This window comes from Pogona vitticeps, chromosome 1 (assembly GCF_051106095.1).
Source record: "Pogona vitticeps strain Pit_001003342236 chromosome 1, PviZW2.1, whole genome shotgun sequence".
Taxonomy (NCBI): Eukaryota; Metazoa; Chordata; class Lepidosauria; order Squamata; family Agamidae; genus Pogona; species Pogona vitticeps.
Genome location: NC_135783.1, coordinates 338,193,936 through 338,211,860, shown reverse-complemented (window position 1 = coordinate 338,211,860; position 17,925 = coordinate 338,193,936). Strand labels below are relative to the sequence as shown.

Here is a 17,925-nt window from a genome sequence, read left to right as displayed (position 1 = left end):
TATTCCAAAAGTTATGTCAAGAGTAGGACTCATTACTGGTGTAATAAGTAATTTTTTTTAGTTATTTTCAAAATATTAAAGAGCACTTTGAGGTGATCTAGAGGCATTTTGTTTAAGATTTGTTTCTCCGTTTGTTAAAAAATTCATTCTGTTGTATATTCTAAGATCTCAGGGCAGAATACAACAATGACACAATATAAGACAGCTTAATATTTTGAAAACATTTAAAAAACTAAAAACGACATAAATATTACAATCATAACAAAGAAGCCTCCATAGCCTGTTAATGCTCTTTAATTCTCAAAAGTCACAGTAGGTAATCATGTTTTAACCTGGTGTTAAAACAAGATTAGTGTCAACACGAGTTGAGCCTCTTAGGGCAGGGCATTCTTTAAATGAGGTGCTACAGCCAAGAAAGCCCTGCTCCACATCTCTACATAGCAGATCATTCTCAGTGGCAGAACACAGAGGAGTGCCCCCTCCAGCAGATCTTAGTGATTGAGCAGGTATTTAAGGATTTAGGGGTTTACAGGTCAACATCTTGAACTCAGACTGGAAGTGTATTTGCGGGAAGCACAATTATTTCAGAATTGGCATCATATGGGCTGTTAAAGACGTATCTGCTAGCCATCTAACAGCTGATGCACATTTCACCTGCCTAGGCTCAGATTCAACAGAGACTCTTAATGTCGGAGCGTTCAGAGGCTGAATACTCTAAGCTTAGTTTTCTTAATCTGGGACTTAGAAAAGTGGGGGGGGGGGTTCATATAAATGGAGGCATGTTATAAACGGAAAAATACGGTAACTGCTGTAGCCAGATTGTACCTGTCCAGGGAGAGTCACAGCCAGTGGACAAACTGAAGAACAGGACAATGTACCTTGCCTGAACAGCTAACAGTAATATTTACCTTTCTCAATGTCCGTTAAATGAAGCATGCAGTCAAAGCCTCCACTGATAATCCTTGTGCCGCAAGGTGACCACTGGACAGCTCGAACAGCACACGTATGACAACAGTAGGTTTTTAAACAACAGCCACGATCCACAGCATCCCAAACCTGAAAGAAAAAATATAAAAATTTGAATTAATCAACCACAGCTCTTGTGGGTCAGCAGAGAATAACAGCATACTCTGATGGACTGTTTAAAGTATCTCTTGAGAATATTATGAGGAAATAACACTTCTGTATTTTGTGACAGAAATGATTAAGACACACAAACTCTATCTATCTGCCCACAGGAAGAGTGAGCCAAAAAAAGAATTCACACTACACAATACAGTGAGTGACCCACTGTTTAGGACACTGGACTCTTGGACAAAGAATTTCTTGCCCTGGTAATGGAATACACTCCCACTGGAAGCCCCAGTGGTACCAACACTGGCCTTATTTTGGTGCCAAGTTACAATAGTCACTCACACATTCCTGGTTTAGTTATCACAGTTTCCTTTGGGTTTAGTGGTTCACTTTGAATTTGGTCTATTGGATTGAGAGTCTTAATTGTATTCTGATTATCCTGAATTGCTCTAAACTATTCCAGTGGTTTTTAAATTGCTTTTAAGCTGTTTTATTGACTGCTTCCATCTCAGAAATTTATATATAGAGTGAGGTAGAAATATTTTGACGACTAAAAACCTGATGTGCATTTATAGAAAGGACACAATATTAGTGGCAAATGACCACAGGTGAAGAAATCTCCACAGACATTTTCTGTTGCACTCTGAGGTGTGTGACTCAATATGCAAAAGATAGTCTACAGAGATGACTTAACTGATGGCGAGCTGCTTCCAAAAGTTACACTGTTTGCGTAACAGCTCAACACGATTTCAGTTGATATATAAACAGTCACCTGAGCACCAGGTACCAGGAAGGGAACTGGGGAACAGAGGTAATAGATAAATCGCCTCAGTTTTGGCCCCAGAGAAGTTAAGAAAACATCAACTAGGAACCAGGAGTTCTCAGTGGTGGGCCCTCCATTTTGGAATGCCCTGCCTCTGCAGGTGTGCCAAACCCTTTCCTTGGATATTCACAGAAAATTGTTTAATGTGAAGATTTATGAAGAGGCATTTAAAACATCCTTACACTGAAGGACTGGCTGTTGATGTACAGTATGTTGGACTGTTGCCATATGCTTTCTATACTCTCCCTCTTTAGTTTGATATTTATGTGCTTATATTGTGTTATTATGTTTGTCTTACTATTGTATTGTCTATTGTGATTTTCTGTTTTATTTGTACACCTTCTGGAGTAGTAGAAATAAAATAAAATAAAATGGGATTATTTTCTCTGGCCCTCCAGAAATCTTTGACCCCAATCTCCCATCACCCCTGGCCAGCACAGTCAATCACAAGGGATTATGGGAGCTGTAGTTTAAAAATATTAGGAGGCCACATTTGCCCATTCCTCTTTTAATACCAACATAGTTCATTGCCACTTTTCAAACTAATGATGTATGGTTACAGGTATAATTCATTATTAGACTTTTCCGAATGTCATGGTTCAGTTCTGCTCTCATAAAAGGCAGATCCAAATGTGTAAACTGGAAAAAGTGCACACAAAGTGGTGCATATTAGTGACAATAACATACAAGGTTCTTCCACTAGTAGAAGAGTAAAATACAGCCAATTCAGTGTTCTTCTGGCAAGGTAGCCCTGGAAGAGAGGGAAATCCTCTCCAGATGGTTTTCATAGGCCCCAGAGGGCTGCAGCAGAGTTGAAAAAGTTTTCTGACCAGCAGTGCAATACTAAGGAAAATAGCTTGCAAAAATGTATGTTAGGCTAACAGTACATAGAATTGTGTATTAGGAGGGGAATAAAAATGTGAATTCATTTTCAGGCAGACTACACCCTGCACCTCATGCAGAAACAGAAAGAAAATAATTAAGATTGGTACAATCTTCTTTGTTTTCATTTCTATATTATTCCATTAGTGCTGTTACTCTCTGGGTGGTTCGCAATATACAGCAAAATCATAAAACCACTTTATGATAATACAAAAATACAATCGTAGAACTGCTGAGCTGGAAGGGACCCTATGGATCATTGAGTCCAGATCCTGTCAAGGAGGCACAACGGGGCACTGAACTCTCAACAGGGAAGATACAATAAACCCTGTCCCTAGCTGAAAACTATCTTTGAATAAAAATATACAATTTAAAACCCATCTGAAGATCTCAGGACAATATTTACAATTGGTAAAAGGCAGCTTAATATAATTCGGTCTTAAACATCAAGAGGGATAGTGCCTGGAAAACCTTTGTAGGAAGTATGTTTCAGAGAAAAAAAGCTACAACCAAAAAAAGCTTGGTGCCTCAAGGAAATCTTCAAATATCATGTTTATACTCCTTGAGAGTTCGAAATACATATATCAAAATCAGACAAATTAATATACCTCACTAAGGTTTGTTCTTAATATTGCATTTGAAATAAACAGAGAGAAATCTGAAAAAACAGCTGGCTAAAGTGCAGGGAAAAACTGACAGCACAAATTCCTAAAAATGCTGCACCTAGCATGAAAATGTTCTGTTCTCACATTTATCATCCCCAGCACTATTAATAGCCAGTCTTATCAGATATACACCATCTATTCGTTCTCTGTTATCTGCTTTGAGGCAATGGAACGTTAGTATCCCAACAGTGGTGCCGAGTTCAAAAACTCAGAAATGCCGCCTAGAGTGGTCTTAATTGATTAGATAGGCGGGATATAAATAAAATAAATAAATAAAAATAAATGGATTTTCAAAAGCTGAAGAATCATAGAGCTGAAAGGAAGCACCAAGGCACATCAAGTCCAACAGGAGGAAATTGACAGCAACCATGACATACAACCTCTGTTTAAAAATCTGCAATTAAAGCAAGGCCACTTCTTTCCAAGATGATTGTTCTGAGGTAAAAATTTCACTGAATAGTTTTTACTGTTACGAGATTCTTCCTAACGTTTAGTCAGAACTTCCTTTCTCTTATAATCTACATGTATCCATTACATGTACTAGAGTAGTTCCACGTAATGCAAAAAAAGGCAAACATTAGGTTACATTAACAGAAGCAGAAGCTCCAAATCTTGTGAAGTACCAGTTTTCCTCTATTTGGCACTTTAAGAAGAATGTAGACAAATTAGGACAGGTTCAGAAGCGGGCAACAAGGACTGGAAATGAAGCCCTAATAGGAAAGGCTGAAAGACCTTATGATGTTTAGCCGTCAGATAAGATGACTGGGGGAAAATATGATAAAACTCTTCAAATACTTGAAAGATTGTCATACAGAGCAGGAGCAGGAGCTGTTCTCAGTCACTCCAGAGTGCAGTACACATAACAATAGACTCAAGTTACAGAAAGCCAGATTTCTGCTGAATATCAGACAAGACTTTCTAACTATTAGAGCAGTACAGCAGTGGAACCAATTACTTTATGGAGGTAGTGAGCTGTCCAACACTGGAGGCATTCAAGAGAAAATTAGACAGCCAGCTGTCAGATACACTTCAGCTTGAATTTCTGTACTGAGCAGGTGGATGGCCTTATAGGCCTCTTCCAACTCTGGTATTCTATGATTTTATGATTCCCTTCATTTACTTCCAGCATGGAAACTGGGCTGTAAGATAATATTTGAATACAGATGAAATCCAGATTCCTGCCTGCTGTTTGCTTGAGCTTTTTTAGTAGTCTAATAAAGGTATAATGTGCTCTTGCATTTATATTGTTTTGGGGGGACTTTAACCTGTAACTGGTTTAATTCATTAGTCAGAAGGGGCCGTTCGGGCAGCAGAATCGGCCCAAAGTCTTCTGTTGTGAAGACAGATGCAAAGAACTCATTTAATTTCTCTGTAATCTCAAAGTCCCCCTTTACCTCCCTTTTACCTCCCTCACCATCCAGAGGGCCAACAGCTTCTCTGGCAGGTTTCCTGCTTCTAACATATTTAAAGAAGCTTTTATTACTTCCCTTTATACTGCTGGCCATATGTTCCTCAAAGTCCTTCTTTGCCTTTCATGACATCTTCTTACATTTCTTTTGCCAGAGTTTGTGTTCCTTTTTATTTTCCTCCTTGGGGAAGGATTTCCATTTATGGAAGGACCCCTCCTTGCTCTTCAAAGCCTCTCTAACTCTGCTCGTTAACCATGCCAGCACCCTCTTGGACTTAGTTGAGCCCTTCTTTCTTTGCAGTATACACTTCCGCTGGGCCTCTACAACCATTGTTTTAAACATACTCCATGCATTCTGTAGAGACTGGATTCCTTTCACCTTCCCTTTCAACTTCTTTCTAACTAGTTTCCTCACCTGAGGGAAGCCCACCCTTCCTAAATCAAGGGGTTTTGTGTCAGATTTGCTTGACATTCACCCCCCAACATACATGGCAAAAGAGCATGGTCATCATTCCCTAGCAGCTCAGTGACATTCACATCCCTAACCACGTCCTGAGTACCACACAATATTAAATCCAGAGTCACCTGTCCTCCAGTGGGCTCCATGACAGGTTGCTCCAAGGCACAGTCATTTAGCATGTCAAGAAAATCAGTCTCTCTTCCTTGACAAGAGCATGCATTGGCCCATTCGATGTGAGGATAATTGAAGCCTCCCATGATTACAATCCCGACCCTCTTGGACACCTCCCTGATTTGTCTCCTCATTTCAAGGTCCCCCTCAAGTTTTTGATCTGGAGGACGATTGCGCGCGCGCGCACACACACACACACACACACACACACACACACACACACACACACACACACACACACACACACACACACACACACACACACACACACACACACACACACACACACACAAAATCACATTACTCCATGGGCCTGGTAGTTTAACCCACAGTGATTCTATGATGGAATCAGACCTGCCGTTCATCTCCATTCTGCTTGATTCTACCCGTTCTTTGACACAGGTGCTTGTTTGTTTCTTTTCCCCCCCACAGCTTCTCCTTCCAGTGGACCAACTATGACATCCCATCATGCTCCCAGTTCTACACACACTCTCAGGCAGTGTATTTATGTATTTATGTATTTATGTATGTATGTATGTATGCCCATCTGGTCTAAAAGGCCACTCTACACTGTCAACACTTTGTGGTTCTCTACCCTCTCCACCTTCATTCCATAGGGATGAGGAGTCCCAAACCGGATGTCGCTCAGCTCCTGTCAGCTTTCCCCCAGGATTCAGCTTTAAAGCTGCTCTGCCACCTTTTTAATGTTAATGCATCAGCAGTCTGGTCCCATGTTCATTCAAGTTAAGCCTGTCCCTCTTGTACAGGCCTGGCTTGTCCCAAAATGTTCCCCAGTACCTAATGAATCTAAACCCTTCCCCCTGACACCACCATCTCATCCACACATTGAGATCCCTGAGCTCCGCCTGCCTAGCTAGCCCTGCACGTGGAACAGGTAGCACTTCCAAGAACGCTACCTTTTTTTTTCTTTTTTTTTTTTACTTTAAATACACATATCCGTACATAGACATATATATACACACATATGCCTAAATCTCTATCTACAAACGATACATACTGTAGAGCTTAGCCTACAAGCCTTTTGTATAATAACACATTTCTTTCAGCAGTGTCTTTTCCTCATTATTCCTTTTGGTCATTTTCTATTTATTACAAAGTTTTTGCTTTCCACCATTCGTAGAACATGTTCCAGCTTTCATAGTAAGTTGACTTTTCTTGCCCTTTTAGTCTCTTTGTAAGTCTATCCATTTCAGAGCACTCCAATATTTTTTTGATAATCACTTCGTCTTTTGGTGGGTCTCCCTCCTTCCATACTTGTTCCCATGCTAATCTAGCAGCTGTAAGGACATGTGATATTAAGTAATAACTTTGCTTATTTATATTATTTGGTATTAGTCCCAATAAAAAAGTTTCTGGTTTAAATTGTATTTCTTGCTTAGTCATTTGTTTAATCCATGTATACATTTTAACCCAATATTTCTTTGCAGTATCACATGTCCACCATGTGTGGTAATAGGTTTCTTCTTGGTTTTTACATTTCCAGCACTTATTCGAAATATTGGCAGAAATTTTTGCAAGTCTGGATGGAGGGAGATGCCATCTATAAAACATTTTATACAAATTTTCCTTATACGACGTTGCTAATGTTAGTTTAAGATTTTTAGTCCACATTTGTTGCCATTTCTCAAGTTCAATACTATATCTAAAAAATTTTGACCATTTTACCATTGTTTCCTTAACCTCCTCATCTTGAGTGTCCCATTGCAATAAAAACTTTTATGCTTTTTGAATTTGTTGTTTTTCTGTAGTGAGTAATATTTTATCAAGTGCTGTGTATTCGCTATAAAATCCTCCTGTTTTTTTATCCTGATTATAGATCGATTGCAGTTGTAGTTGGGGCCACAATGAAAAAGTCAGTCCTTTACTCTCTGGTTGATCTTTTGTCTTTAACAGTCCTTCCTTATTTAGGAGCTCGTTATATGTCGTTATTTTCTCAAATTTCAATAGGTTTGGGTGCGTGAATGCTTCCATCGGTGAGATCCACCTAGGAGTTTTCATATATATTTTACATTTAATTTTTTTCCCAGACTTTTAATAGAGAATTTCTTATTATATTTCTCTCGAAGTATTTATGAGTTTTTGCTTTCCCATACCATAAGAAGCTATGGGACGCTACCTTTGAGGTCCTGGCTTTGAGCTTCATCCCTAACAACCTAAATTTGGCCTCCAGGACCTCACAACTACATTTCCCCATGTTGTTGGTGCCGACATGCACCAACCATTTCTACCTCGTCCCCAGCACCCTCTACCAGCCTATCCAGATGAGACATGCTGTCCGCAAACTTTGCACCAGGCAGGCAAGTCACCATGTGGTCCTCACAACTGTCACAAACCTCTCGCTCTACGTTCCTGACAAACGAATCGCCCACTACCAGAAGCTCTTCCTCCTGAGGAGTATCTTCAGTCCAACTGAAGAAGGGGTCTCCCCTCGGGGATGGTTTCCCTCTTGTCCAGATTGGCGTCCTCCAGCCCAGAGACTTCCAATACCAACGGGGAAACGTTCCTACTAATCACATGTTTTTAAGCTCTAGAATATTCCGAGGAGTCCTGCGCAGTCTAAACCCACTTGTGTGCATTCACAGAGGCCACAGAGAAGAAGCTGCTTATCTGTGGGTGGGATGATGCCTGAAGGTCGCTGGACATTTGACCATCGTCCCTCTCTACCTGTCTCTGATTCTCCTGGTCCACAACCAAGACCTCAAGGGAGAGAACCAGTTCCCTGAGTTCCTGGAGCTTCTTTGTAATGAGCACACATCCATTACTTTTGCCCAAGAGGCATATAGTTATACATATGACACTGGGTGCAAAACACGGGATAGCCCCCAACCCACTGCTGTCTGTCTGACTGCATGCTGGTATTTGTTTACAGCTTGCCAAACCTCTTCTCAAAAGCCTGGCAGGGCTTTCAAGTAAGTGAGGTGTTTAAGAAATGTTTTTGCCAGTTCCAACTCCACCCCCGGTAAGTTTCCATAGAAGATGGGGGGAAAATCATTTTAAGAAACAGATGGAAGATTTTTTTTAAAAGACTTATTTTCCACAATATTTGAATAGATAGTAGGGATTATAGCTTGTAATTATACTTTGGGTTTTGATATAATAAAGATATCTCATTAATCGAAACACTATCAGCTTTACATTCACTGTCTTTTTATCATGTGTTGATAAGACATTTATCTACAACATTTATCAGGAAAGTAATATCCAGCTAGCATGCTAATAGGTCTGTTTATGAGACATTATGTTGATTCACTTTCTGAATTAGATCATAATGTTAATATCCCATGGCAATAAAAATGCTAGAATAAATTCTGGATTACTCTTTTTTTTCCTTAGCTTTATCTGTTTTGCACCACAATTAGTTCTCTTTTTTCCCACTTTAGGCTCATTGGTTGGTCAGTCAGTCATGGGCTGTCAAATCAATTTTGACTTATGGTGATGTTTTCACGGTTTTCCAGGTACAGAATACTCAGAAATGGTTTACTATTAGCTTCTTTTGCCGACATCCTGGGACTATGCAGCTTGCCCAAGGCCACACAGGCTGGCTCTATTCATAGGAAGCACAGTGCGGAATCAAACTCCCAACCTCTGGTTCTGTAGCCAGACACTGGAGCCACTTAGCAGAGTGCAAATTGCCAAATAAATTAAGGTTCTAATCCGTATACATTACTGGGGGCAAATATATATAGTCCAAACACCCACATCTGTCAAACAATAGTAACTCCTGTTGTCCTAGCGGTGGGGCAATGTCACATAAATTGGTGCAGATCAAATACTTGAGAGTACAAATGAGACTATGCAAGAACATATCTGCTGTGTTGAGCAAGAGATAAGCTGCACAAACTGGTTCTTAGTCTCGTTTTGAATGTCTTCAAACCAAATCAATTCAACTACTATGTGAGCTTCCTCCAATGTTATCTTAATTTTATCTTGAGACACAAAATGCATTTTTTTTTGGACATGGCAAATGGTAAGCCTTCATTTAGCACTGACTTTTGTTATGCCTCCAGATAAACACTCCAGCAGCAGCTATGCACAAGGTGGGCCACTGCTCCCTTCCCCCAATCTGGCACAGCCAGCATTTTTCAATGCTGTAAGTATATAGTATTTTTGTGGTGGGGTATTTTTTAGATGGTGTGTGTGTGTGTGTGTGTGCGATATACAGTGGTGCCTCGCTTAACGATTACCTCGTTATATGACGAATCCACTTTACGATGAGGTTTTTGTGATCACAATAGCAATCGCAAAACAATGTTTAGATAGGGAAATTTCGCTTCACAATGATCGGTTCCCTGCTTCAGGAACCAATTTTTCGCTAGACGATGATTATAAAACAGCTGATTGGCGGCTCTAAAATGGCCGCCCGCTGTGCAAAATGGCTCCCCGCTGTGCTTTAGGACAGATTCCTCGCTTTACAGACACCGAAAATGGCCGCCCCTATGGAGGATCTTCACTGGACACTGAGGTATTTAGCCCATTGGAACGCACTGAACCAGATTTCAATGGGCTTTTTCATTTCGCTTGACGAGGATTTCGCTTAACAGTCATTTCAACAAAATGAATTATCCTCGTCAAGCGAGGCACCACTGTATAATATTTCACTTGCTTCAGAATTTGTTAAGCTAGGCTAGAGTTGGCCTATTCAATTTTAATACCTGAAGCAAAAAAATCTCTGCCCATTCCAGTAAAGAAGATGTCTGAGTTGTAGTTGAACCATCCATCTATGCCGGCATCCTCTGCTAAATGTGGGAGTGGGAAGTGGCACAGTAGCTTACTGGTACAGAGCATACTTCTTGGCATATACAACTCAATATCTTGTTCCAGCTCTGTGTCCACCATAATAAATCACCAAACGCGGCTACCTGACTGAACCTAATGGTGGGGTCAATCCTGAACCAGCCCTGCTGAAAAAAGGAAAAGGCATTCATCATACCATTATTCATTGCCAGTTATACCAACTGGACCCTGGACATCTCCACCCAAAGTTCTGCAACATGGTTTAGAGCGGCACAATAGAATATGTACCAATGACTTCTCACCATAGACTCTTAGTGGAAAGGACCAACAAGTAATTCACCTAACACCAAAGGAAACTGAGAAAAGTTTATTAACATGCAAAGTCTTCAGACAGCTTGCATCGTGTTAGCCACAGGGACAGCTAAGCAATAAAAAGTTCTCTTTCCACGGCATTAGACATAATCAATACTGTTTACAATCATCAAAGCAATTATAAGAAAGCAAGCCCCTAAGAAACCAATTATAATGGCAAAGGTTATCTATCCCAAAATATAGCAGAAGGGCAATCTGCTGACAGGCAAAAAAAAATGTCAACAAGCAAACACAGTGTTTGAAGTCAGAGCCCACACAAGTCTGCACTGACAAAGTAACCACACTGCAACAAACCCAAATAATGAAAATAATTATGGACACGAGTTGCATTTTGTGCACAATTACTCAGGTTCCATGTGCAATCAATGAAAGCAACATATGTATGATGATGCAGAGAATTTAGATGTAAAAACCGCAAGGTATATTGGAGAGACAACTAGAAATGCTGGCTTGTACAGATAAGGGCTGTTTCTTCTCCAACAGTCACAACAGCTGCTCCATATATTTATATTCCCAAATTTGATTTGGAAGTTAATCTGGGAAGACCAAAAGAATTAAAATCAAGGATAGGATTATTTACCTTCAATTTGGCAAGGTTCTGTATTGTAAATCTATTGTACTGGATATTTAAATGCTGATTTAAAATTATTTGTCTGAAATGTCTCTTTCAACAAAAACGTAATCCAATTGGATTTTTTAAAATTCTTATTCATAAACAACCTTCCTATCGACTTTAACAACCTAGGCTACTGTATGAAGTGGATGCTAGAGTATAGAGGCCTTGGGACTACTCTAGCATGACTTTCCTTATGCACAGTTCCACATTTACATATGTACAGATAGAAATCACAGGTGGTATCAGAACCACAGTAAGGGACGTGGTGGCGCTGGGGGTTAAACCACAGAAGCCTCTGTGCTGCAAGGTCAGAAGACCTGTAGTCGTAAGATCGAATCCATGCGACGGAGTGAGCTCCCGTCGCTTGTCCCAGCTCCTGCCAACCTAGCAGTTTGAAAGCATGTAAAAATGCGAGTTGATAAATAGGTACCACCTCATTGTGAAGGTAACGGTATTCTGTGTCTAGTCGTGCTGGCTACGTGACCACGGAAACTGTCTACGGACAAACGCTGGCTCTACGGCTTGGAGACGGGGATGAGCACTGCGCCCTAGAGTCAGACACAACTGGACTAAATGTCAAGGGGAACCTTTACCTTTACCTATCAGAACCACAGTTTTGCAACACCATTATGATTTGGACTTTAGAAGCTGTACAATAGGGAAAGAAGGAAAGCATCAAAGTTATAATCCACCACTTCCTGCCCAGAGGGCAATGCCATCAGACGTTGCTTCCCCACAACTATTATTCAGCAGCAATGAGGAGGAGACCGAGCAAGAAATCAGAGTCACCACCAACCCTTCCGAAAAGCTAGCCCCATCAGGCTAAGCCTCTTCCTACCATCATCATCTAGCAGCCATTCCACCTGTCTGAGAATACTTTATAATAGTAGAAAACTGTGCTGAAGCTTTCTCAGTTTGTTGGTCTCTGGCTTGCAGTTTAAAAAGGTGCTACACGAAAGAAAAATAAGTTGGGAAGGAAGAAGAAAAGCAACTAAGTAACTGGAAACAGTTCCTTCTAAGTTACTGAATACCAGTAATATCTTCCAGATCCTGAAACTGAGCAGCATTGCTCTTAAAAGGAAGGTGTTGGATCACATAGATCATATGCCAAATATGTCTACATCTTTCAAGTCAACTTTTGATTGATTGATTGATTGATTGATTGATTGATTGATTGATTGATTGATTGATTGACTGACTGACTGACTGACTGACTGACTGACTGACTGACTGACTGATTGACTGATTGATTGATACCCCGTCTATCTGGTCTACTCGACCACTCTAGGCAGCTTCCAGTATAGGATAAAACAATAAAACACAAGAACATTACATAATCATTTGATACAGTTATAATACAACAGAGTGAGAATAAAATAAGAAGGAATAGAAAAGAAATCAGGTATTGACTGGAGGGAAGACCTGGATGTACAACCATGTTTTTAATTGAGTTTTAAAGATTCCCAGCGTAGGGGCCGCACGAATCTCTGCAGGGAGGTTGTTCCAGAAGCGAGAAGCCACCACCGAGAAGGCCCGGTTTCGTGTCTTTTCCTTCCGGGCCTCTCTCAGCGTCAGGCTCCTCAGCCTCTCCTCCTGACTCGCGCGGGTGGTCCAGGTGGACCTTGGTGGGAGCAGGCGTTCCGCCAAATATTGAGGTCCTAAACCATTTAGGGCCTTGTAAGTAAGCATTAAGACTTTGAAGTCAACGCGGAAACTAATGGGCAGCCAACGCAATGCAGCCAGAGTTGGAGAAATATTGTACGTTGGTATTTTCTCACTCCAGTGAGGAGTCTGGCCACCGCATTCTGCACCACCTGAAGTTTCCGCGTCAGCCTCAAAGGCAGCCCCACGTAAAGCACGTTACAGTGGTCTAATCTTGAGATTATGAGCGCATGCACCAAGGTAGTGAGTGCCCCCGTGTCGAGATAGGACCGCAGCCAGGCGATCCGCCAGAGGTGGAAAAAGGTGGTGCGGACTACCGACGCCACCTGCGTTTCCATGGTGAGTGTCGGCTCCAGATGTACGCCCAGGCTGCGGACCCACTCTTCGCGGCCAGGGTCACCCCCCCAAACATGAGAGAGTCACCCAAGCCGCCAACCACGGGGCCACCCACCCTCAGAGATTCTGTCTTGTCTTGTCAAGAGGAATTTTCCAGAAGATCTAGGAGAATTTCAAGAATATCAGATCAAGAAGGGTTTCAAAAAGAACTTGAGGACAGCGTATATTGGTTTATAGAGGCAAATTCAGTGTTCACAATAAAGGTTTAACTAGTATAACTGTTATTCTTAAATTAAGATACTCTCTGTTGGCCATATGTTCTGGGAAACTAAAATACCTAATAATTTAGCAATCTAAATACTAACCTGAAATTCAGTAAGAGAAAGCATCAAACTTAAATCGAAAGCACAAATCAGCTTGAAACGTAAAAAGCTAGCAGTCTTTCTACTATTAAAAATTATTAGCTCATCATAGTGCACAATGAACATATATCTATGCAATATCTGTTTCTTTCTACTGAGGCACAGAAATGTGAGTTGTGTAGGATTTTTCGCCTGCTTTATACATCTGTGCACTTGGAAACATTATAAAGCAATCACTAGATTAAGTTTTAGCTAGTATATATAATATCCTAAAATTGAACCCTTGCATTTCCCCTACTGAATTTTCTCCTACTGTTAACAAGGCAAAATGGATTGCTTTCAGGAGAAATACCAGGGTAATTCAAAATAAAATTAATCCCCCCTACAGGTGTTGCTTTGTTTAGAATCATTTTGAAATGAGATTTTATTGCATTTTTAAAAGCTTTGCCCAAATAGCTCTTGCCTACAGCTACAGGCATATCTGAAGTATTTTTAAGGGTGGACTTGAAACATCAAACAGCATTCAAATGATACTACCTTACGCTGGGCCAGAGGCTATCAAAGGTTAGTTTGAATCCCTTCTTAAGAAGTTATGCAGGTTCTCATACAGGATGAATGTTCATAAGGAGGGTGATGGGCAATGAGATGAAACAGGCAAATTGTTTTGGCCAGAGTACTGGATGGACATGAGTGGACCAAGATGAGACAAGGAAAGAAGAGGAAGAAGATGGCTGCAGTATTCCAAGCAACGCCAGGATATGGAACAGCATTTAGAGAACAGAAAATAAGGTCGTATTGTGAATAAATATAAGGGGAACAAGATTTTATACGCGATTCTAAATAGGATTTTACTATCGTCTGGTTGGCTTCTTTACTTTCACCGCTAACATTCAGTTCTTTGTTGCTAGATGGCAAGTTGGGGGAAAAGTATGTTGCACTTTCTTTATTCTCAGCAAGTAAATAATCCCTTTGTTCTATGGCACATGACATGATCTGCTGGATAACTCAGTGGTTTATCTATCTGGTTGTGGAGCAAGAAGTTGGGAGTTCAATTATCTACTGTGCCTCCTTGATAGAGGCTGGACTCAATGAACGACAGGGTCCCTTCCAGCTCTGCAGTTCTAGAATTATTATTATCATTGTAGCATCTTATCAGGTACAATCTGGACTGAGGCCATTGAAAGTATCCAACTTTGCAGCCTGTCCAAACTGTTCCATTGTCTTCTAGCACAACCAAAGTCTTATTGCCACAGCAATCGCATATCTGTTTGTTTGTTTTTTGTAGTTTCCATCATGCAAAAGTCCAGGCTGGGATAAATCCTCAACCATTTCTGCCAACAGGAAATAATCAATCATGCTGCTTATGAAACAAACCAAATATTTACTTGACTCCATAGGCAGGTGATCCAGTGCATAGGCCACATATTTGTAGGCCAGTCCAATCCACATGTCTACACTTTTGTCCAGAGTACCCTTATGCTAAAAGTATCAACAAGGAGGTCTTACTGGAAGATTGGTTAAGGCTGAGATTCAATCACACCATCACTAGTTCCACAATCAGAAGCAAGGCTGGAGTTCATCATGACTGATAAAAGGGAGTAGTAACTTCTCATTATAACGAGACTCACAAAGCAATATGCCATGCCCCCTTCTGTTTTTCAAATAAATAATTTGCTAGTTACCAAGAAGCCATGGCAATCAAAACACAGACCGATAAAGAGCACACAGAACTAACAATGAAATACTCGAATAAAGAGCTTAGTAAAGTTACTTAATGGACTACAACACCCAAAACTCTCCCCTAAACAGCATGGCCAGAGGTCATGCTGATTGGGAGATTCTGGGTATTGTAGATGAAAAAAGGCACTTTTCCAGCCTCTGCAGGGGAAGCACATTCACAAACACACACACAGGATTAGGACAGCAAACCCTCTTGTCTGCAACACTTGCAGTAAAGACACCATTCAGCTGTTCTGCAATTACTGCAAATTGAGCCATCTCCATTTCATGACTGCTTAAGATAAATTGACAGGAATTTTACATTCAATATCCAAGCCATCAAATCGGCAGAGTAGATCCCTGTGTGAGATGCATACAATGGACATTGTAAAAGATAACGACAGACATCTATTACTGAGGGATGATGTCTGTGTAACTAATGATTTACTGGCAATATAACGCAACAGAGCAGTGAAAGCCTCATACTAATTGGAACATGTAAAATCACAAAAGTAACTGCTTTACATGCCAGAGGAATGAGGGAAAGTCAATTTCTCGTAATAAATGGTGTTTGCGTATGGAGAGAAAGGATCCAAAAATACTGTATTCATCTTTAATTATACTGCAGTAAGTTTCTGTTTATGATGATTGATGCACAGACCTGTCAAGGGGTTAAAGTCGAGTGTCCACGCAAGACTGCAAGTAAGTTGCTGGTATGGATTCAAGAGCAGGGAGGAAATGATGCACAGAAGCCAAATGCTTGTGCCACACTCATTACAGATTAAAACTGGCTACTCTCACTTTCTTTACATTAACACACTTGAACAGTCTCTGCAGCTTGCTTTATTAGGAGATTTTTAAACAAGAAAGGGGGAGACTGTAGCTTGGTAGTTTACCTGCAGATAATTCCTGATTCAATGGACTCTACACTGCCTAGAAAACCTTGATTAGCAAATGGGTTAAATGTGCAACCAGTCAGTCAATTAAATAATGTATTCCAGTGAAAGGCAAGATCAGAGAAGAAAGTAGACATGGCCATAATGTGTCTCCTTCTATCTACCCCCTCTCCTCCCCTCCCAACAGACCTCTGGGGGAAGCACAGATTGTTAATATGAACTCTTAATTTTCAAAGGATTTAGCTCAGCTCTTTTTCCACCAATCCATCTATTTTTGCTTTTCCCTTCTAATTCTCCCCTCCTCCTCTCCCTCTGGGTGCTCTATCCTACTAACTATGTACAATTAAAGTGAGAGATGCTTCAACTATATGGCCAGTGACCACTAATTGTCTTGCTCTCAGATTTGTTGTTATATGCTGTCAAGACAGAACTGATTTATAGCAACCCTAATAGATAAGTGAGATAGGTATATAAGCAGACGTTTTACCAGTTCCATCCCTCAGTGAGCTTCCACGGCAGAGCTGCAGAATCAAACCCATGTCTCCTGATCCTACTACATTATTATATGTGCTACACCACACTGGGTACCCAGCGCTGAGCTAGCCCATCAGTTAAGCACAGTCTTGGAGGCAAAATCCAGTTGTTAGGTTAAGGCATCCTTCAGCCTCGAAAGACTATGGTAACGTGCTCTGTATGGAGGACTTGGAACAGCGTCTAGTGTGGCTGAGAAGGACAATTCGAGAGTGACAGTCCCTTCCACACTGAAGACAAATCCAATCTGTCCCCTGTCCGGCTCCCTTTTTTGCTGCTTTTGTGAATTCCTCTTTGCCTCGGCCTGCTGGGCAAGGGTCTCTTCAAATTGGGAGAGGCCGTAATGCAGTGCCTGCCTCCAGGCTGAACGCTCAGATGTCAGGGTTTCCCATCTGTTGAGGTCTATTCCTAAGGCCTTCAGATTCCACTTGCAGATATCCTTGTGGATATCCTGTGGTCTCCCTCTGGGGCGCTTTCCCTGCACTAATTCTTCATAGAGGAGATCCTTTGGAATCCGACCATCGGCCATTCTCACGACGTGCCCAAGCCAACGTAGACGTCGCTGTTTCAGTAATGTATTCAATAATAATTATGAGGCTTAGATTAGGATTGACTCAGAGCAAACCCATTTGTGCACTTGGTCCTTTCATAACAGTTGGATTTGGTCCCCTGAGTGTCAAAATAAAAGCAGACAGTGCTGATTAATTTGTGCAATTATTGAGCAATAAAGGAAGTCACATGAGCTATGGCTCGTAGCTTTGAAATTGTGGAACTCTAATGACTAACAAGTTCTATTCAGCGCAAACGTCCATAGTCTGAGACCAGTTTCTTCAGGTACATGTACACTTCATGCCTATTCAGAATTGTACCACAGTACATGCATGCTTATGCCGAGTGAAACACGTCAGTCTTGGAGATGTTACAATACTTTTTGTTGATTTTGCTGTAAAGAACTAACCCAGCTACCTCTTTGGAAACATCTATAAAATGTAACTTTGCAATGCTTGTGAATAAGTAACTTGAATTCAGTGCTGCAGTAACTTTGCTGCAGCTTTTTTGCATTTGTTTCCCTCAAAATGCATTCAAAATAATTGAGTTGTCATACCCAATTCTTCTTGAAGAAAAACCAATTTAAAAACAAAAACAAAGTTTTTCATAGGTGTACATTTCCTCATTGCCTACTTCAGCTCTTT

At 40.8% G+C, this 17,925-nt stretch overlaps 1 protein-coding gene and 1 long non-coding RNA gene across 4 annotated transcripts in view; both read right to left on the bottom strand.

The window, feature by feature from the left end:
- WDR25 (WD repeat domain 25) overlaps positions 1–17,925 on the bottom strand; it is a 111,305-nt gene that overhangs the window by 51,867 nt on the left and 41,513 nt on the right. For all 3 annotated transcript variants that reach the window (XM_020793588.3, XM_078383785.1, XM_078383784.1), the window contains exon 3: positions 909–1,056. In XM_020793588.3, the coding sequence (XP_020649247.3) occupies positions 909–1,056 (148 nt within the window). The remainder of the gene's footprint in view (positions 1–908; positions 1,057–17,925) is intronic.
- Positions 1,171–12,184, bottom strand: LOC144586098 (uncharacterized). Its single transcript, XR_013540826.1, has 2 exons — positions 7,621–12,184; positions 1,171–6,400 (listed from the first exon to the last, which is right to left on the bottom strand). It is a non-coding gene; the product is annotated as an uncharacterized LOC144586098 (long non-coding RNA).